Source organism: Manihot esculenta, chromosome 1 (genome assembly GCF_001659605.2).
Source record: "Manihot esculenta cultivar AM560-2 chromosome 1, M.esculenta_v8, whole genome shotgun sequence".
NCBI lineage: Eukaryota > Viridiplantae > Streptophyta > Magnoliopsida > Malpighiales > Euphorbiaceae > Manihot > Manihot esculenta.
In genome coordinates, this window is record NC_035161.2 from 31,139,915 (window position 1) to 31,160,531 (window position 20,617).

At 35.3% G+C, this 20,617-nt stretch overlaps 3 protein-coding genes across 4 annotated transcripts; all 3 read right to left on the reverse strand.

Moving 5' to 3' along the window:
- Positions 1-1,572: 1,572 nt before the first annotated feature.
- Positions 1,573-4,371, reverse strand: LOC110622205 (protein DETOXIFICATION 8). Its single transcript, XM_021766637.2, has 6 exons — positions 4,176-4,371; positions 2,721-3,265; positions 2,541-2,627; positions 2,399-2,455; positions 2,069-2,307; positions 1,573-1,871 (listed from the first exon to the last, which is right to left on the reverse strand). Exons 1-6 carry the CDS (start codon positions 4,347-4,349, stop codon positions 1,582-1,584), a joined length of 1,392 nt encoding a protein of 463 aa, XP_021622329.2. The 5' UTR covers positions 4,350-4,371; the 3' UTR covers positions 1,573-1,581.
- Positions 4,372-6,995: 2,624 nt separating this feature from the next.
- On the reverse strand, positions 6,996-9,567 carry LOC110627734. 2 transcript variants are annotated; one of them, XM_043950721.1, is made up of 4 exons: positions 9,215-9,567; positions 8,347-8,530; positions 8,139-8,261; positions 6,996-8,046 (listed from the first exon to the last, which is right to left on the reverse strand). In XM_043950721.1, the coding sequence occupies exons 2-4, from the start codon at positions 8,524-8,526 to the stop codon at positions 7,276-7,278; spliced, it is 1,074 nt and encodes a 357-aa protein (XP_043806656.1). In that variant the 5' UTR covers positions 8,527-8,530; positions 9,215-9,567; the 3' UTR covers positions 6,996-7,275. The 2 variants fall into 2 exon arrangements, with proteins under 2 accessions (XP_043806656.1, XP_021629802.1); XM_021774110.2 differs by lacking the exon at positions 9,215-9,567 and having other exon boundaries at positions 8,347-9,009.
- Positions 9,568-11,089: 1,522 nt separating this feature from the next.
- LOC110631370 (2-hydroxyacyl-CoA lyase) lies at positions 11,090-19,859 on the reverse strand. Its single transcript, XM_021779180.2, has 2 exons — positions 18,337-19,859; positions 11,090-11,599 (listed from the first exon to the last, which is right to left on the reverse strand). Exons 1-2 carry the CDS (start codon positions 19,753-19,755, stop codon positions 11,285-11,287), a joined length of 1,734 nt encoding a protein of 577 aa, XP_021634872.1. The 5' UTR covers positions 19,756-19,859; the 3' UTR covers positions 11,090-11,284.
- Between the last annotated feature and the right edge of the window lie 758 nt (positions 19,860-20,617).

A 20,617-nucleotide genomic window follows, 5' to 3' on the forward strand; every position in this document is an offset into this window, starting at 1 on the left:
ATCAATCATGCATAATACATAATTTATTATTTGTTAGATCTCATAACCGGTAACTTGTCCGTGGATTGATGGGAATCGATTTTAATCAAAATTAATTCAATAGTGTTTGATTATAATTATTTATTGAATGAATAAATTTTATTGTTGAAAATTAAAAAATAAAATAAAATTATGAAAAAATGTAAATTTTAAATTTTTATATTCAATAGGACAGAAGAGAATGGGGATAGAGTAGAAGTAGAGAGAGTAGTGGTAAGTTGAGAGGGTGAGAATGAATTAAGCACTTGAATTTTCAAAATAAAACTAAGAGATAAATGTGACACGTAAGTATGATACACAAAACAATTAATTTAGGGGCGTTGACTTTGAGGGATGCTTCCTGGTTAAGAAAATTTGTTTACATCACTCATTAATCTACCAGTCTATCCTCTCTATATAAAAGTCGTCAAGTGCCAGTACTACGCTCTCTTTATATAAATCTTAAACTTCCATCAAATTGCCTTCATTGCATCCAAGTTTCAGCAACAATGCCCTTCCATAGACACCCTCCTCCGCCATCACCACCACCTCCTCATCTATACCGTCCTCCTCCACCACCACCTCCACCTCGTCCTGACTTTTATCCTCCTCCTCCACCTCCACCTCCACCACTTCATCACCATCACCATCACCATCACCATCATCCGCCACCACCTCCTCATGCGGGTCCTTCTCCACCGCCTGTTTTTTATCCATACCGGCCACCTCCTCCCTGGCATCGCCCTCCTCCACCTCCTTACTACTAGCGTGCACCAGTATTCATGTTACGCTAAAGCATGCGCATAAACAAAGCCGGGATAGCTGAGGGAAAGAGCAAGAATTTATGAAGAAGCAAAGTCTCTATTGGGTGCTTTTTGATGTACTGCTTTGTCTCTTCATGAAATTTCTTGTATTCTATTTTTATTCAATCATAATCGATGTTTGGTTACTGTTTTTTTCCTAAAAACTACTGTTTTGTAAATATTACTAAATTATAAAAATGAAATTATGACAAAATTAATGTGGATAATTAATTGAGGGGATTTAGATTCAGATTCAGTTTCGTAAGCAAGTTAAACCCGATTTGTAATGAACAGGATCAATTCAGACTTGGGACTTCTTTGCAAATTGAGAGATTTATGTAATGCAAGGTTAAACCTGGCAGTGCCATGAGTTTTTCGTTATCATGTCATGCATACAAACAACTAACAAGAACACACAAGTAATTAACCGCGGAACTCTGCCTGTACATATTCAACAGAGCGTATCACAGCCCTAGGCTAGGGAAGGGTAATTGATAAACAAAGCAAATTATGCCTTAATATTCTCTTTATGCATGGCTTGAGTCTTGCTCTGCACCTAAAATTGTAATACACATTGATCCAGAACTATAACTATTATCTACTAAAATGGGAGTTTAGACGTTTTATTGAGTTTATTTTCTTCTTCTGCACTGCAGTCTTCATAGTTCGATGCCATCTATTACCTGCTGGAATTGTCCCCTGAATATTCTATCCTTCGCCATGTTTGCCTGCAGCTTTCACACAAACAACAGCATACACTTCAGTTTCTCATCGTCCATCTTTTAGCTGACAAAATTAATGAAGCATAAACTAGTAACGGAGATGAAAATTTCAGAAGCAGGACCTGTTTTTGCCAATTAGTGAAGGCAGTTATTAAAGCAAACATAGCTACTTGCACTGTAGTCCCCACTAGAAGTCCAATCCAAAGGCCCTTCCCTCTAAGATGCAGAACAAAGCACAGAACAACAGATAGTGGAAGTCCAACAAAATAATAAGCCCCAAGGTTTATGAAGGCTCCTATCCGCTGCCAACCACATCCTCTAGCAATCCCTGCCACCGGTAAAAGTCACTTAGACACAAATGTATACACAACCTGATTTATCATGGACCAAAAATACGTGAACGTGGGTCACATGTGATTTTTTTTTTTTTTTATGGGCAGACCCACATTCATGTCTTGAGTCCATGTGAACAGGGTTCAGATAAATCTTTCCTGTATACACACATTGTAATAACTACACACTAACCGCAAAGTACTGCGAGTAAGCTATCTACGATAACTGAGAGACAAAGCAGGGGAGCCACTTCTGTAACATAGTCCACGACTTCCTTGTCATTGCTAAAAGCATATCCAAATATGTAGCGAGTGAAGAAGAGAGTTGTGCTCGTAATTGCTGCTTCTGTTATTGAAATGACGAGTACTACATGGACAACTGTTCGAGCAGCCTGTGGATTCCCAGATCCTAACTCATTCGAAACTCTAGTACTGTCAAATAATGAAACCGTTAGTGCAAAGATTTTGTCTCGCCTACAAACGTAATTAGATTCCTTAGGAGAAGAAGATAAACAGATCAAACCTTGCAGCAACAGATATACCATATTGTACGAAGTAGTGCAATGATGTTGTTGTAATGCTGAGTATTACAGGGATCAAAGCCAATCAGAAGCGTTTTGTACTGACGTTCTTAGTGAAAAGTAAGTAGAGACGCAGAAGCATACCAAATAGAAAGAACTGATGTCTCAAGCTTTGAATTTTTCAGAAGCCCAGCCAGCAACACAAGAAGCTCAAAGGTCCACCACTCAAGACTGTGATCATCATTAACATGCAAAGGAAGTTTGTCTGATTAACTGAGAATCACAAGTTAATGAAACAAAATCTCAAAAAGATCAAACCATTACCAAACCATTACAGAAGAAGACACTGCGAAGCGCCAGAATTCACTAATGCTAGAGAAAATATCCCTCCAGCAGAGGATGCGAGTCTTTTCACAAGAAGAAGAAAATAGAAAGTAGGATACAAGAAAGATCACATTTAACCAATAAGCCACATCAATGGCTATTGCTCCTCCAATATTTCCTAATTCCCACTTATATATTAGAACCCAACAAAACGGTACGTGGAAACACAGAGCTGCACAAGAGCTCAAGAGCATTGGGAGGATCAAACTCTGAGACTGGAAGTAACGAAAAAGAGATTGAAGAATAGCATAGCCAAATAATGCGGGTATGAGTCCAATAGAGTATTTGCATGCAGCCATTGATATATGAGGGTCTAGACCGACCAATATCAATAACCTGGCCATGAATATCCACAGGATAGATACAGGAACACATACTGGAAGCAGAGAGATTATTGCACAGTAGGTGTAGCTTCCCAACTTATGATATTGGCCTGCGCCGTAAGCTTGGCCGCATAGAGTTTCTAGAGCTCCAGCCAGTCCAAACTGCTTGGCATATAATTATAGATAGTATAAGTTATCTTGCAAACACATTAGCATTCAGAAAAATTTCCTGTACCTAGTCCACCTTCCACCTAAAACAAATACATACAAGTTCCATGTAATTTTTTCAAAGAGGAATTCACATGTATGTGTTTAGAGTATATAATGAACTAGATCACGTCAGAATTTCTTCATTTTTCTTATTTATATTCTATTTTGGTAGGATAAATATAAAGTCCGACCGGTGTCCCTGCTCTTTTTAGAACAATTGAAACTAGGAAAGATTGAGCCATCATCTGGATAAATTATATAATATGTGTGTGATTTCAATTGGGATTGCATGGCAACCTGATATTGAAAAAAAAAAAAAAAAAGACATATTCATGAATGAATGAATTTCAAAATTACATAACAATCAAGGGTAATGCTTTGATGGAGCTGGTCCATACTAAGTCAATTTAAACCTTTTTTTAACAATTATTTACTAAACCATCAAATTTCTCCGTAAATTGAGTAGTCAACCCACTTATATGGGGAATGAAGTTAGGAACAGAAATAGCTACGTAGAACTACTGTTGGAGGATTTTCATTTTCCTCTATATATTAGTTACAAATTATTTAAAAATCAGTCTCAAACTAAATTTAATATTTGTTAACGATAATAACATTAAAGTAATTTATCAAATCAATACATTTAGAGTCAGCTTTATGTTTACATTATATTTTGTCATTATTTCTTTCAAATTATAAAAAAATAAGAAAAAGTATTTTCGGGTATAATATAAATCTAAATTTTATTATTTTAATCAACTCTACAAAAATAAATAAGAATTGGGCTTGCATGCATGCCATTATAAAATTAAGATATATAATTAAAGAAAAGAAGAGCAAGGCCGATATGAAAAGGGTTTACAAGGAGAGCGAAGCCGGTAGCATTGGTGAAAGAGGTGGCGACGGATACGGCAGAAAGATGTAATTCACCAAGATGGCCAGCCATCATAAGTGAAATCGGCGGCAGAAGGTTCTGAGACACAGAGACAACCACCATTGGAGCAGCCAACAAGCTCACCTTCTTTAGCTCTTTCATAAACCATCCCTTAGCTTCTCTGTCTTCCATGGGTTTTGTTTTCCCCTTTCCTGGTGTCGTCTATTTGTTCTCGCTAGGAAAGAATCGCATTTGTCTTTCCATCTCTTTACGAACGTGGCTGCTAACAAATCCAGTGTTACACGTACATACTATTATTAACAAATTTTATTTTTCATATAAAACCAAACCCAAAAAAAAAAAGTATATATTTATATATATAAATTCATTATCATTATTTTCTTTTTTGGCGATTTTACAGGTGACGGTCACGTTTTTTGGGACTCTATTCAATGCTTTTGGAGTTTATGTTGCTTCTCTCGAATTTCAATCTCTTTTTTTTTTTTTCTAGTGCTTCTAATTTTATATTGTTAATTTTCCTTATGTAGCTCTATGAAAAATAACATTTTACATGTAAAGATGAATAGGTAATCAACTAAACTGTTATGAAATTAATGCATGTCGCTGTTACGCACGAATAGATCTTCTTGAACACCAGAAGTTACACACGTTAACCAAGCATCTAGCTGAGACTTTTTTTTTTTAAAAAAAAAAAAAAGAAAAAACTTAATCAAAGACGTAAACTTATTTTGTTTACACATGTCGAATAAATTGAAGTCGGGGTTGAGTAAATAATTATATAAGCAAATAAATAATGGGTAAAATATTTGTTTTTTTTTTTAGCCATAGTGGTAATATGATGGTTCGAACCGTAGTGAGATGGATCCAGGAGAACAACATGACTACCAAATTCGACGTCCACTGGTGCGGCCAAAATAGAAGTTGCACCTAAGCAAATGTCGGTGCTATTTTTCTTTAATCAAAGTTAGTGATAAATTCATTTGATTAAACTATACAGCCCAAGAAATGCAGGGAGGTCCATGCCTAAAAGATCCAAAAATATATGGGTCACTAAAACTCAAGAGAGAGACAGTTCATCAAAGAATTAACTTTAGAAAACCAAATTCAATGTTAGACTCCGAAACAAAATCTGAACATTATAGAATCATTACTCTTAATCTATTATTTCTGGTCACCTCTTCCAATAAAACAACGGCTCAAAAAGACTTTCACTACAATTGTTAGAAACTTTTTCTTGTTTTCTTTTTTTTTTATTTTGAAATAAAATTGGAGATCGGAGATTGGAGTAAAATTTGAAACCTCTCAAATTTTATTTAGATGCACTTACCACCAAAGTAAATCTGTGAGTGTTGAAATTTTTTTTATTAAAAAGCGAAAAAGCTAGATTTATTCGCACAATAAAAACCATAATTTTTCAAAAATAAATAGAAAATAGAACCGGTTGTAATTAAACTTATTAGTCTAAATCTAATCCAATTTTATTTGGGCATAGTAATATTTAGAGAAAAAAAAACAGAGGAAGTTTTGCAAAGGAAAAGAAAGCTGTTTATTAGAAAAATAAAACCTAACGTTAACATTTGAGGGTATCTAAATTCTTTATAGTATTGATAATAATGAGATCCAGGAGTTATTGAATTATGATACTTGGCAAGATTAACAAAGTTTTTAGGAGTAAATGAATTCTGCCAGTAGTTAAGGAAGTAAATGGGAGAGTAATAAAATTGGGCTATATATTTCAAAGAGGCTAGAATCTTGGACTGCAAATGAGTAAAGAGTATTCTCATAAAATAAAAAAGATGATATTCTTTTCATGCAGTTGGTTATATTTATTCGTGGTTATATATAGTATGCTTATTATATGTCTCTTTTAAAAAGAAAATTATATTTTTAATAAATTTTTTAGGCAATTTATTAATAGTAAATAATTTGATTATTAATACTCAGTTGATTTAAATATATTATTTTTGACACACATTATTTTTGACACATTATAACATATGGATTTAAGATCTCGTATGAATACAAAAATCGAAGGTCGAACACTCATTCAATGAAAGTCATAAAATTCGAGGTGTTGTATCTTGTTAGAATCTCAAACGGTCATACATAAAAGAGGCTAATAAAAATTAATGAATGTCTTGTCAATACATTTTGTGTCATGATATCACACGGACTTATATTTTATATATTATTAAATATAAATATAAAAATTTTATATGAATTTTATTATAATTTTATATAACAAATACATGTAAATTCATTAGATTTTTTAAAAAAAGAAAAATTTAGAAGAGCATATGATTTTTTTTTTTCAAGTGATTTTGGTAAAGGTGCAATCTGAAGGTCGATAAAAATACTAATAAAATTAAATGGAATGAATATAATTATAAAAACGCAGAAAAATTTTGCTTATTTTCATTTTAAAGCGCAGATTCAGATGGATTCAAATTGGTATAGGAAATTTGGTGGTTTTTGTTATCTTCAAGATCAGAAACTTAAATGCTACTCATTGCATAATCACGGAAACTTTAAAAATCCAATTTGAAAAATTAATTACTAAAATTTATATAAAATTAAAATGTTATACCAGTGGCTATAAGGTTGAAGCTACAATTATTTTATCTGATCAATTAAATTGCGGAAACTTTTTTTCCAAAATTGATTTATTTTGAAATATGGACAAATTAATAAATTATAATTTGAGAGTAATTTTTTTATTAATAATAATAAAATTTTAATTTATAAAAAAGAAAATTTTGTACATTAAAATGGAACCTCTTGTCCCATGCTTTCTATATTTCACTAACAACCAAATTCGATTATATACAAGTAAATTGTTAACATCGTCATATACAAATAAACATTATACAAAGTAAAATTTAATTAATAGCTCCATTTGTTAAGTGACAACTCCTAGTGCATCACATGAAAGGTTGTGCTTCGTAGCTGCGACTTCACTGAAGATCTTCAAATAGCTTGAGTTTGTGATTTTTTGAACATGCTGCTCTGCCCCCATTTCAAATTTGCTCGTGTCAAGGCTCAATTCAATTTTTGCGTATCTGATTGTTCATGGGCTTACCATTATATTCGAATTTCGCCCCTCATCTCCAGTAAGTGCTACATACGAGGCTTCCACATCATTTCCAAGTGCCCCATGATCATCGGTCCTGTGCCTTTCCAATTGCTCGGAGCTCACCTCGAGATTAGCGCTCAACATTTCTAAGAGGTTCAGTCTTCCCAGGTCCTTGAGCATTTCTAGTTGCTCAAACCTTCTTAGTAATTCCAAATGCTCAAGAGTTGCCCCCTTCCGCCTGTTTCCTCTGCCATCAACTAACGCCATCTCTACAATCTCAACGCTACTCCTCATCTCCATTTGCTTGTGAGCTGAAGTGTCGATCAACGGCTTTCCCTTGGATGGATTTCCAACAAATCCAGAGTACAATAGGCCACCGGCGAATATGATCGGCCAAAAAGATACTTTGACAGGATTATTTGCATGTCGGGACAAAAAACCATAACCTATTGTTGAAAAAACACATTGGAAGAAGGCGCAAACGAGGCCAATAATGTCTGGAAACGCCCCAAAAGGCTTGTGATTTGGCGATGGATAGTAAAACCAAGGTATCAGCCCCCTCTTCATCCATTTAACTCTCTGTTTTCGACCCTTGTAAACGAGAATCGCAACTGAAATCAACATGACTACCGAAGACATTAACAAGCTGATCAGTGCAAAGTGGGGCTTATGTACAGAAGAAAGCTGATCAAAAACCGCCGTTGATAGTTCTATAACGAAGTTCACGATGAGGAAGATCCGTTCTAAGCGTTCAATGGTAGTGGGCTGCTTCAAGAGAGGAGAAAATAAAATTCAAAATATGTCTAGCTGCTTGAAATATGCATGCGAATAAATACTAATTATTCTAGTTTTTTTACCGTCTCGTCCAGGCCATATTCCCTGTTGCCGACGCCATCATCGTCGTCTCCTTCAACGCCTACTCTGATGGACTGGTCAGTCTCTGGCAATGGCAGAAGAGGAGCAGATGAGTCGATGTTTCCCTGTTTCAAAATAGAAGTATTCAGTTGCCAAACATAACTATAATATTCCGAGAGCATATGAATAAACAACGGATTCATTCTTTACCATTTGATTCAAGTCACTGGCATCGGCAGCAGCAGCATCATCGTTGCCATTTCCATCATCTTGAATACATATACAACATACTGTCGAGTTGGTGTTGCTGGTTTCAGCCTTCTGACTTAAACCATCTTCTTCTGCATTGTGCGCCTCAAGATTCTCACATCTGACAGTGGATTCTGCCATACTCCTTCAAGAAATTACCAATTACCCAAAAAAAAAACCCAAATTAATTTGTGTAATAAAATCAAAAGAAAAACAGAGGAATGTGCATTTAATGGCCAAGACTAGGTTGTATCTAGCAATATATATAGTTGACAGAAGGAAATTTGATTGTTTTCATATCAGCAAAGGGCCAGAGTTGAGGAAATAAGTCTTAATTTTCTTCGTTTTTTTGTTGTTTTGTGTAGAAAACTTGTAAAATTTCGGATACATTTTCCTTTATCGTTCCCAAAACTAAAAAGTCAGAAGGCAATTGTGCATCAACCACATTTGCCTTCAACCACATTTCCAGGCACTTTCTATATAAAGTTCCCTGAATGTGTATTTTGACATTCCTATAACTAATCTAGAAACACATCAATTTCTCAAGTACATGGGACCCCTTTTTTGAAAAAAAAAAAAAAGATATCAAAACTTCTTAATTTTTTAAAGGATAAATGTATTATTTAGATTATAAGCATCATCTAATTATATTAATCCACTATTTGATTTAAAATTCCCAAACAAATCCTCTTGCCTTATAAAAGCAAATCTTCTTATATTATTTGAAAAATCTAAAACTGAATGGGAGTGTGTGGACAATTAAGCTATCAGCATATATTAGTGTAATAATGTCGTGCCTATATAAAATCAATAATTTGTTTTTTCTTACCAGTGGAGAAACGATCAAGGAACTTTCCAAACATGTGTGTTGAAACAAGTGTGAAACGTGTAAACCTTTTAAGGCAAAAAGTCCTGTGATATCCGAACTATGGAGGTCAAGAACTTCCTTGAAATTTGTTGCAACGTCCCATTAGGATCTAAAATAAAATAAACAAAAATCCAAGTGAGGTACATACCGAAGGCTTCAAATGGCAATAGGTTGGATGGGATTTCTAGTATGGCAAGCTAATTAATAATGGGAAATTTTAGGAAGATTGTGAATTTTATATATGATAAGATTATAATTATCTCAAATTGCTGGATGTAATGATTATAATAATGGGGATGCACTCCTCATAAGACAAAATCAATCATGTTTTTAAATATTGTTATGACCAAAAAGTATTTCACCTAAAATAATTATAAAAAATAAATTATAAATTTGAAAGACGAATTGTCTCAGTAAAAGAAAATTTTAGAGTTTTATGAAATTCATTTTTAAATTACTCATAACTCATTTTATTAAATTAAGCTTTTTAATCTTTCTGCTAAAACAATCGATAGTCATTTTTACTTACTTTTATTAAGTGCAAAAAAATTAATTTTTTTAATAATTAAACCCATATCTTTTACTCAAGTATAAATAAATCCTAGTTTAATATATTTTTTTTAAAAATTATAAATTTATAAATTTACAAATTATTTTAACTAAATAAATTATTATATTACCTTCATTTAATTTTAAAAGTTCATCATATATTTTATTTAATATTTTTTTTAAATACATCAATACTTTTAATAATAAAAGCCCTTATAAACTATTTAATTATAAACATTTTAAATTTTAATTATTTATAAATCTCAAATAAATACTTAAAAATTAATTTTTATAAATTAAGTCACAGACTCTCTAAGTTTATTATCAAGAAAATACATGACATATTTCTCCTACAAACACATGGCAGATATTGTTAATAAAAATATTTGGTTTAATATATGCTATATTTTACTGCATATGCTTACTTAATAAACATTTTTTTTTTATCAAAAACAAAAAGCTTAAACGGTATTAAAATGATAATAATAAATTTAGGTTATAATGTAATAAAATCATTTTTTAAAAGAAAAATATAATAAGCTGATTACTATTATTATAATTTCATTAATCGGGGCATTGTAATTCAATATTTCATTTTACATGAATACTGACAAGGTATATACGAACAGAGATTTTGAAGAAGTGGCAAAGCAAGTTTCCCTCGTATTTTCCTCAGAATCTGGCAAGAAACAACAAAGACGAGAGTCTCTTGTGCATATCTCCTATAGTGATTGGCTTCACGTAATGCAAATCATTCTTTGTGCTCATTAAAGCAACGCAAACAGAGCATGACCATAAACTTTAGGAGACTGCTTATGAAGGAAATTTTGAGTAGCAAGTGCAAGGGACCGCCTTAGTTAATGTAAATTAGTTATTGTTCATCATTCCAGTGACAGTGATACATCAGAGCATCCATTAGATTATCTAGATATCAGAGACGATCTGCTCAAGTTTACAAAAATATTACTGTTGACCAATCACCCAAACAAGTTAAAATAAATAACTAGATTAGAACAGGAGAAATAGGATGCTAAATTATTAATCAAATTTTGTCCATAAAGAAACACAAGATTATCCTCTTGCTACATCACAATAAGCTGCTGTCTGAAAAGACCGGTACGCGTTTTAGCCTTTGAAGCAATTTAGAAAGTCTTTCAAGAGATAAAAAAAAAAAAAAAAAAAAAAGAAGCTACATTTATTACGACACTTCAATTGACATCACTTTCTGTGGGGCATTGTCAGTTGACATGATCATTATCAAATTTATGGTAGATCTCACAAGTCTACTTGCACCAAATTCTATTATGGTATTATGAATTTGTATGAGAAAACTACAAAACACAATGTGGCTCACAAAATATACTTCTTCTACATGCATGCATGCCTGTATTTTGAGTAAGCAGTAACTATTACAGTAGCAGCTTGGCCCCAGCGACAAATGAACAGGTAATAACACAGAGACGGGTACAGGTTCAGTCTACCTTAGTTCTTATGCTGCAGCCTCCCACTCTCTGCGCCGGCATAAGGATCGATGACAACATTTATTACAGTTGGCTTTCTTGCAGAAAAAGCTTCAGCAAGGGCAGACTTAAGTTCATCAGGTGTCTCAACTAGATAACCTTTGCCCCCAAAAGCTTCAATAAGAATATGATATGCAGCGCTGGGGACAAAAGAAGTGGGTGCTGGATCACCTTTGAGAGGTCCTGTTATTTCTTCAGGGCTCCTCCTATCACCGCCATACACACCACCATTATTAAAAACTATCACAACCACAGGTAACTGGTACCGAACCAACGTCTGCAATAAAAAAAAAAAATCAAAATCATCAGAAAATTTACCACAATTTTGTTTGAACTTTGATAATCAGATAGACAGGTAAACAAACGTAAGAAAATTATTCAAAACTGACTTCATTAGCTATTGAAATGATACTAGTAGCTTCAATAAATTTCTTAAACAGAGCCAATGCCAAAGAAGAAAGAAGAGTAAATGCTTCTTCAAATTAATTAATCAATTGCCTTAACTAAAGATTTTTGTGCACAAGGATAAAGTTAAAATTCAATTAATAGCATCCAGACCATCAGAACAGAGAACTCATCTTCCTTTAAGAGAAACCACTGGTATATCTAGGTTTAGCCTCTGCCATGCAGCAATTCGAAAATTGGCAGGCCTTACATGAGTTGCAAAATGTTTCACTAGATAGGATCAAACTTTGTTGCTATGGGTTACATGCTATAGGTGTAACTGAATGAAACTTTGAAAATTTTATATGCTATATGTTATCATCACTTTAAAACAAAAATCATACTAAACAACAGAGGTTGATAAACTGAGAATAATCAACACAAACTAAGGAGTAATTATCCATGTTACTTTTGGAGAAAGACCTCTATACTTCAACTGAAATAATCAAAATGAAAACGTAAGGATATTAGGGGAGAGGAGGACACCCTTGACCTGGAGAAAGAGAGTGGAGTGGGGGGGGGGGGGGGGGGGGGAGACCATGATGCTCTTCACAAATAAGCACTTTTGTTATAGACAAGTCAAACAAAAAACTAAATTAAAGGGTTGTTGCTTCATATAAAATCTAAGAAAAAAACCTCAGTATATCCAATCAGATTACTCCTGCCTTGATCCTACCTGCTCACACTTTAAAAATATGCTCAACTGAACCTGCTTGCTTCTACGACCACACTTGAATTTATAATAATGTAGTGTTAAAAATTCATGCAAGAGCTCAAGTATACAGGCAAAGTCACCGGATTGAGATAGATGTATCAGGAGCGCCGAGGTAATGAATAGGCCATAGATGTTTGGAAAATATCTTTACATATCAATAATCAAGTCAGAGACTATTAACATGGCCAAAAGCAGGATGTTTAGACTTTGAAAAAATTTTTTACAGAAAAAAAATTCTGGTGGTATTTTTAAATATCTTGTTTTTAAATCATTTCAATGTAGCACAAACAAAAATAGCCACAGGACAAGTGATACAACTATTAGTTTGAATAAACCAAAAATCCTGCGACTTAATAAGCAATTTTCCTTGAAACCAAAATTTCAATTTAAAAGAAGGGCCAAGTGCCAAAACCAATTTTAAGTAATATAATGATATTCCTCTCAAAGATTTCAGGAAAATTGATATAGCACTTAGAACTGATGGATATTTAAGCATTTGGCCTATAGACCAACCACAATAAAGCAAAACATCTAACTGGCCTGAACAGACCTTCTAATCAACAAGCATTGAAATTCCACTTGCTACCTCCTGAGTCCTGATACAATGGTTTCTTTTCAGCTACAAGCAAGAAAATATTTTCAAATCTGAAGAATTTTGGGAAAATTTTGAATATTTTTATATTTCACTCTTAATCTTTACAATTGGTCTACATGACTATTTATACACAGAGAATCATATCTAAACAGGAAGTAAATAATCAAATAATAATTACAGAGATAATTAAGGATCCTAATCAGATCAAATCAAATCTCTAGAATCAGCTAAGATTAGTTAAATAAGTCAACACTCCCCCTCAAGTTGGTGCAAAAATGTCACACATGCCCAACTTGCAAATCAGATTATGGTAGATCTTGTTGTTAAGCCCTTTAGTAAACACATCCACAAGTTGCCCCGTAGAAGTCACATGAACTAGGCTAAAGACACCGTCTGTTAATTTTTCTTTAATGAAGTGCCGATCAATTTCAATGTGCTTGGTTCGGTCATGTTGGACTGGATTTTGTGCTATACTTATAGCAGCTTTATTGTCACAATACAAAGTTATCTTGTCTCTCTCGGACAATCTCAACTCTTCCAATAACTTCTGTAACCATAAGAGTTCACATACTCCTTGGGCCATTGCTCTGTATTCTGCTTCCGCACTTGACCGAGCAACAACACTTTGTTTTTTGCTCCTCCAGGTGACAAGGTTCCCCCCCACAACTGTGCAGTAGCCAGAGGTGGATCTCCTGTCATCGAGAGATCCTGCCCAATCTGCATCTGTAAAAGTTTCAATTCGGAGATGACCATGTTTGGAGTAAAGAAGCCCTTTCCCTGGCGCAGACTTTAGGTATCTCAAGATGCGAAGTACAGCTTGCATATGAATCTCGCGAGGGTCATGCATGAATTGGCTGACTAAGCTAACAGCATAGGCTATATCCGGTCGAGTGTGTGAGAGATAAATCAACCTTCTTACCAATCTCTGATATCTTCCAATATCCACGGACTCACCAGTTCCTGCTTTCAGCTTGTGATTACTTTCAATGGGAGATTCTGCTGGTTTACACCCCATCATACCAGTTTCTTCCAAAAGATCCAGAATGTACTTTCTTTGGGAGATGAAAATTCCCTTTTCTGATCTAGCCACCTCGATACCTAGAAAATATTGCAGTTTTCCCAGATCTTGATTTCAAATTCCTGGGCCAACAACCTCTTTAGTTGAGCCATTTCCTCTTTGTCATCACCTGTCACCACTATATCATCAACATACACAATAAGAAGGGTGATCTTACCCTTATGATGTTTGATAAACAGAGTGTGATCAGCATTGCTTTGTTGGTAACCAAAGGACATCATGGCTCTGCTAAACCTGTCAAACCAAGCTCTGGGAGATTGTTTTAGCCCATACAAAGCCTTTTTTAACCTGCACACCTTTCCTTGTGTCTTCTCATCAGCGAACCCAGGAGGAATTTCCATGAACACTTCTTCCTCTAAATCTCCATGGAGGAAAGCATTCTTCACATCAAACTGTTGCAAGTCCCGGTCCAAGTTGGCTGCGCAAGATAACAAAACTCTGATTGAGTTCATTTTTGCAACTGGGGCAAATGTCTCTTGGTAATCCACTCCATAGATTTGGGTGAATCCTTTAGCAACCAATCTGGCCTTAAACCGTTCAATTGTGCCATCAGCTTTGTGTTTTACTGTGAACACCCATTTACAGCCAACGAGTTTCTTCTCAGGTGGGAGAGTGACAAGCTCCCAAGTCTCATTTTTAGCCAATGCTTTCATCTCTTCAATCATTGCTTTCTTCCATTTAGGATCTGCAAGAGCTTTCTTCCAATCCTGTGGAATAGACACAGAGGAAATAGACAAGGCAAAGGCTCTATAGGAAGGAGATAAAGATTCATAAGAAACAAAGTTAGAAATATGGTGTTTAGTGCAAGATCTGACCCCTTTTCTTTGTGCAATAGGTTTATCTAAGTCATTGAAACATTCAAGAGTTGTGGGTAACTCACCAGAAGAAAGAGTTGTGGGTAGTACCAGGAGAAGATTCTTGACTCTGAGTAGACTGCATAATGGTTTCTTCTGCCTTATCTCTCCTTGAATACCTTCTCAAATCTGGCTTGTCCAAACGACCAGTTCTCTCTCCCTGATTGGACATCTCCCCTTGTCTACTAGAACTCAAACTTTCTAGTTGAACCATATCATTCAAAATCACAGAATTCGGGATCACCTCTTCTTGCTCATTATTCTCCCCCTGAAGAGGTGAGTGGGTGGTACTGAAGTAGGGTTCAGTTTCTCGGAAGGTAACATCCATACTAACGAAGTATTTCCTACAGGGAGGATGATAACACTTGTATCCCTTCTGTGTTGGAGAATACCCAACAAACACACATTTAAGGGCCTTGGGATCCAATTTTCCTGCCGTCCTAGTATGGACAAAGCAAACACACCCAAATACTTTTGATGGAACAACGTATGAATTCTTCCCTTGTAGAGCCGTCAAAGGACTCATAAAGTTAAGGGTCTTGAGAGGCATTCTATTGATAAGATAAGCAGATGTAAGAATTGCATCTCCCCAATATGTTTTGGGTAGATTCATGGTGAACATAAGAGATCGAGCTACCTCCAATAGATGTCTATTTTTCCTCTCAGCAACGCCATTTTGAGCACTAGTATAAGGACAACTAGTCTGGTGTATTATCCCATTACTCTCCAAATAAGCAGAAAAGCTACTATCCATGTATTCTCTTCCATTGTCAGTTCTCAAAATTTTCACCTTAGTATCAAATTGAGTACAAACCATCTTATGAAAGGATTGAAAACAAGAAAAGACATCACTTTTAGCTTTAATCAAATAGACCCAAGTCATTCGAGTGCAACAATCAATAAAGGTGACAAACCATCGATTACCAGATAAGGAGACCGTTTGAGTAGGCCCCCAAACATCAGAATGAATAGTTGCAAAAGGAATTTGACTTTTATTATGACTCAAAGGATAGGATGTTCTAGTGTGTTTAGCATACTCACAAGCATCACAACATAAAGAGCCAAACTGGGTTTTAGCAAACAAATCAGGATAAAGTTTTTCTAAAACAAAAAATGATGGATGCCCTAACCGCCGGTGCCACTGTATTATTTCCTGATTGACATCCTTATTTTCTCCAAAATAGGCTTGAGATATCGAAGAAGCCGGATCACCCTCCAACATGTATAAGCCATCATGCAGCCTACCATTGCCAATCATCTTCCCTGTGCGAAGATCCTGAATAACACAATGATCAGGAAAGAATTCAATTTTACAGTTAAGAGCATTGGTGATAGCACTGACAGATAAAAGGTTGACAGGAAAGCGGGGAACATGAAGGACAGATGATAATTTAATGTTGGATGTGCAAATAACAGAACCTGTTCCGGATATGGGAGTAAAAGAGCCATCAGCAATTCTGACACTATCTTTGGTTAGAGAAAGAGAATAATTGAGAAAGCCTTTATAAGAGCCTGTCATATGTCTATTCGCACCAGAATCGATAATCCATGGAACATTATTAAAAGAGGAAGCATTACCTGACTTTACAAAGTTAGATGTAGTACCAGAGGATGAAGAGGTGTCAATATGAGACAAGAGGCGCTTGAGACTCTGAAGTTCATTAGGGGAAAGGAACTCAGTCGTTGTTGTCTCCTTAAAGGGCTCCTCCACAGTTTCTGCTAACTTAGCTTGATTTCTAGAGGTACCTCATTTTCCTCCACGACCTCTAGTGGGACGACCATGTAACTTCCAACAAGTCTCTTTGGTATGCCTTGGTTTCCCACAATAGTCACAGTGTAAGTGATCTTTCTCAGAAGTAGGAGGCTGTGGTGTGCTCAAACTGGTAGTCAACCCAGCCTTTTCAACTGGTGCAGTATGGAGCATAGCATGTCGACGACTTTCCTCTTGTTGAACATGGGCATGGGCCTCTTCTAGAAAAGGAAAAGGATTTCTTCCCAACACTTGGACCCGAATTGGATCATATTCGTTATTCAACCCTTCTGCCATAGTAAAGATTTATGAACAGTGAAAGAATAGGAGGTACCCAAGGTTGTACACACAAGAAAGCCCAATTGATTCACCAAAAGACCGGGTAACAGCACGGGAGAGCCGAAAAGATGGTCGGAATCGTCGCCGGAGTGATCTGAGCGGCGAAACAGTGACAGACGATGGATCACGCGCCGGGAAGCGACAGGTCACGCGCCGGGAAGGGGTGGCGCGTGAGCCTCACGCGCAGGTTTTTTCGACGTCGGAGCTGGTCGATCTGCCGGCGGCAGTCCGGCGGTTCTCCTGGTGCCGGCGGTGAGAGAAAAAGAGGCTCCTAGATGGGTTAGTACCAAAATTGGTAGATCTAGGGTTTTGAAACCCTAAAAATGAAAAATTGAATTTGGACCCAAAAAATCAGGAAAAAGCTCTGATACCATGAAGAATTTTGGGAAAATTTTGAGTATTTTTATATTTCACTCTTAATCTTTACAATTGGTCTACATGACTATTTATACACAGAGAATCATATCTAAACAGGAAGTAAATAATCAAATAATAATTACAAAAATAATTAAGGATCCTAATCAGATCAAATCAAATCTCTAGAATCAGCTAGGATTAGTTAAATAAGTCAACAAAATCCAATGTCCTTGCAAACTGACAGTTAGCTTAAAACATTTAAAATAAAACCCTAAACAATGTGGAAAGTTGAACCTTCATCAAGCACTTGGAACTTGAAACTTCAACAAACAATTAAAGAAGAGGGAAATTTCATCATGGCTCCAAAATAATAGAAGTATTAAGAAAATAAAAGATAAGTCCAAACCTTTGTTCAAATTTGCAATAGTGCTTTCAATTTTGTCAACTATAAGAGCAACTTGGAAAAACATACGCTAAAAAGCTCAAATTGATAAAATGGCATATGTTTTGTCCCAAAAAAAAGTTCATTAAGCACATGATACAGTACATTTAAGCATAAAAAGCAAAATATATTTTATGAAGTTTTGTGAGTTTACACATATAACACAATAACAATTAGGGAGTTTTGGCAAATCCCTTTCAAGTTTAGCTACGGTTGACATCAATTGTATCTATAACTGATACAACTAAAAAGATTAGCCTAATTGCCAATTGTGACAAAACTATGGATTCTTTGTTCATTCTTTTATCTCTTAACCCTAATAAAAGCAAAAGGAACATCAAATGCCAATCCTAAAGCAATGGAGCAGAAGAAATGTCAATACAGAAAATTTATGTTAATGTCAATACAGAAAATTTAAAACATAATAATGCACACTATACCTCCACTTCCATGGCACTAAACCCAAATCCAGAGTCACCTTCAACTGCAACTACCAGTCGATCAGGCTCAGCTACTGCAGCTGCAATGCAGTAACCCAACCCCACCCCCATTGTTCCCCAAGTGCCAGCATCCAACCTACTTCTGGGCTCTGTCTGAATCAATACAGCTCTCCCAACATCCATAGTATTAGCCCCCTCTGACACCACAATTGGAGCAGGACTACTCACACCCAAAATAGCATCTCTAATAATCCTCATAGGCGTCAAGAAATTAAATGGCACAACATCTTTCGCTAATTGAGCCTCCATTCTAGACACATTCTCCTTTGCTTTCTTGGAAATCGCCTCCACCCACGGATGAGTCTTCGCCAAGCAAAAAGGATCGTCCTTGATCTCCTTATTGGTCAATTCCAACACCTTCTTTGCATCCCCGACCAATCCCAAATGGGGTTTCCTTAGCTCAATCTCATCCTTACAAATGTCCACCAATATAAATTTCACATCCTTAGACCACTTGGGGGGCTCTCCAAAGTGCAACAGCCAATTAAGCCTAGCACCAACTACAAGCGCGACATCACATTTACCGATAGCAAGCGACCTCGCTGCACTTGCTGCAAGCTCATGGGTATCAGGCAACAAGCCTTTTCCCATTGGCGTAGGCAAGAAAGGGATTCCAGTGGTTTCTACTAGTTTCCTCAGTTCATTCTCTGCTCGCGCATAGGCAGCCCCTTTTCCAAACACAATTAGAGGCCTCTCTGCTTTTCTAAGCAACTCCACGGCTCCTTCAATTTCTGAGGTGGGAACCTCACTACCATTTGCAACTGATTTCGATTTTGAAGAATTAAAAGCAGCAGTTACCAAACTCTCTGCCTCGGGTTCTGTTACAGTTTGATGCAAAACATCAGATGGAAGATCCAAATAGCATCCCCCCGGGCGACCGGAAACCGCCTGATCAATAACCTGAACAACACAGTTAGGTATATCCTTAATATCTTTAGCTTTTACTGAGAACTTGGAGAAAGGTTTCACAGCCTCTATCTGATCAAGCTCTTGAAAGTCTCCCCGACCAGCATCCTTTTGGTCACAGGAGCCGGAGATCATCACCATCGGCCAGGCATTGGCCATAGCATTAGACAATCCAGCGAGCCCATGGACACAACCGGGACCAGAAACAGTAAGAAGCAAGCCAGGTCGACCAGTGAGGTAACCGTAGGCGGAGGCGGCATAGCCAGCGGACTGCTCATTGTGGAAGGCCAAGAAACGGATTCCAAGGGAGACAGCACGGTTGGCAAGGGAAGTGACGGGGATTCCCACGACGCCAAACATGTGAGTGACGCCACAGCGAGCGAAAGATTTGGCGACAAGGATGTTGCCGTCGATGAGGGTTTCGGGGGCAATCTGGGTATTGGAGTCCGCCATGGAAGGAAATGATCAGAGAAGAAAGAGGAATTTGATTTGAATTTTGATGTGGCGTGCGCTGGTGAGTGTATACTTTGAGCAGAGCATAGTAGAGATAAGAAGTCATACATTCCAAGACATATTAATTCATTATGTATTTAATATATTTATTATTATTAAATATAAATAATTTAAGACATTTTTATTTGAACTGTTGGTTAAAAAAATATTTTTATTAAATAAAATAATTATAATATTTTAAAAATTAATTAAAAAATATTTTTTATTAATTTAACATATAAATTAATTTATACATTCAGATAGATATAAAAAAATTTATTAAATAAAATCATCATTTAAACAATTCATTTCTCATTTTTTATTTTTAATTATTTACAAGTATTTAATTTTAGAGTAATTTATTATGTAATTTTTAAAATTTAATAAAATTTATAATTTAATTCTTATTTTTTAATAGTAAATAATTTAATTTTTATTTTATTAACAAAATACCATTCTATTAAAATTACTATTATTTATATCGACTATAAGTTAAAAAAAAAAAGTTAACTTAAATTGATGGAACTATATTATTATAAATATTAAAATTACAGTAATTACATTATTTTAAAAAATGAAATTGAAAAAAAATATATTATAATATAACAGTTGAATAAAATTTTAATAAAATAACTATTTTACTAACATAATAAAACCTTAAAATTATATCGTTTCTCGTAAAAACTGAATTATAGATTTTAATAAATTATATTATAAATTACCAACTTATCATTTTTCTCTCTACAAATGTTAATTAATATTTTACTACTTATTATTTCAATATGAGATATGTGGATTAGCTAATTTTTACGTACAATTTATA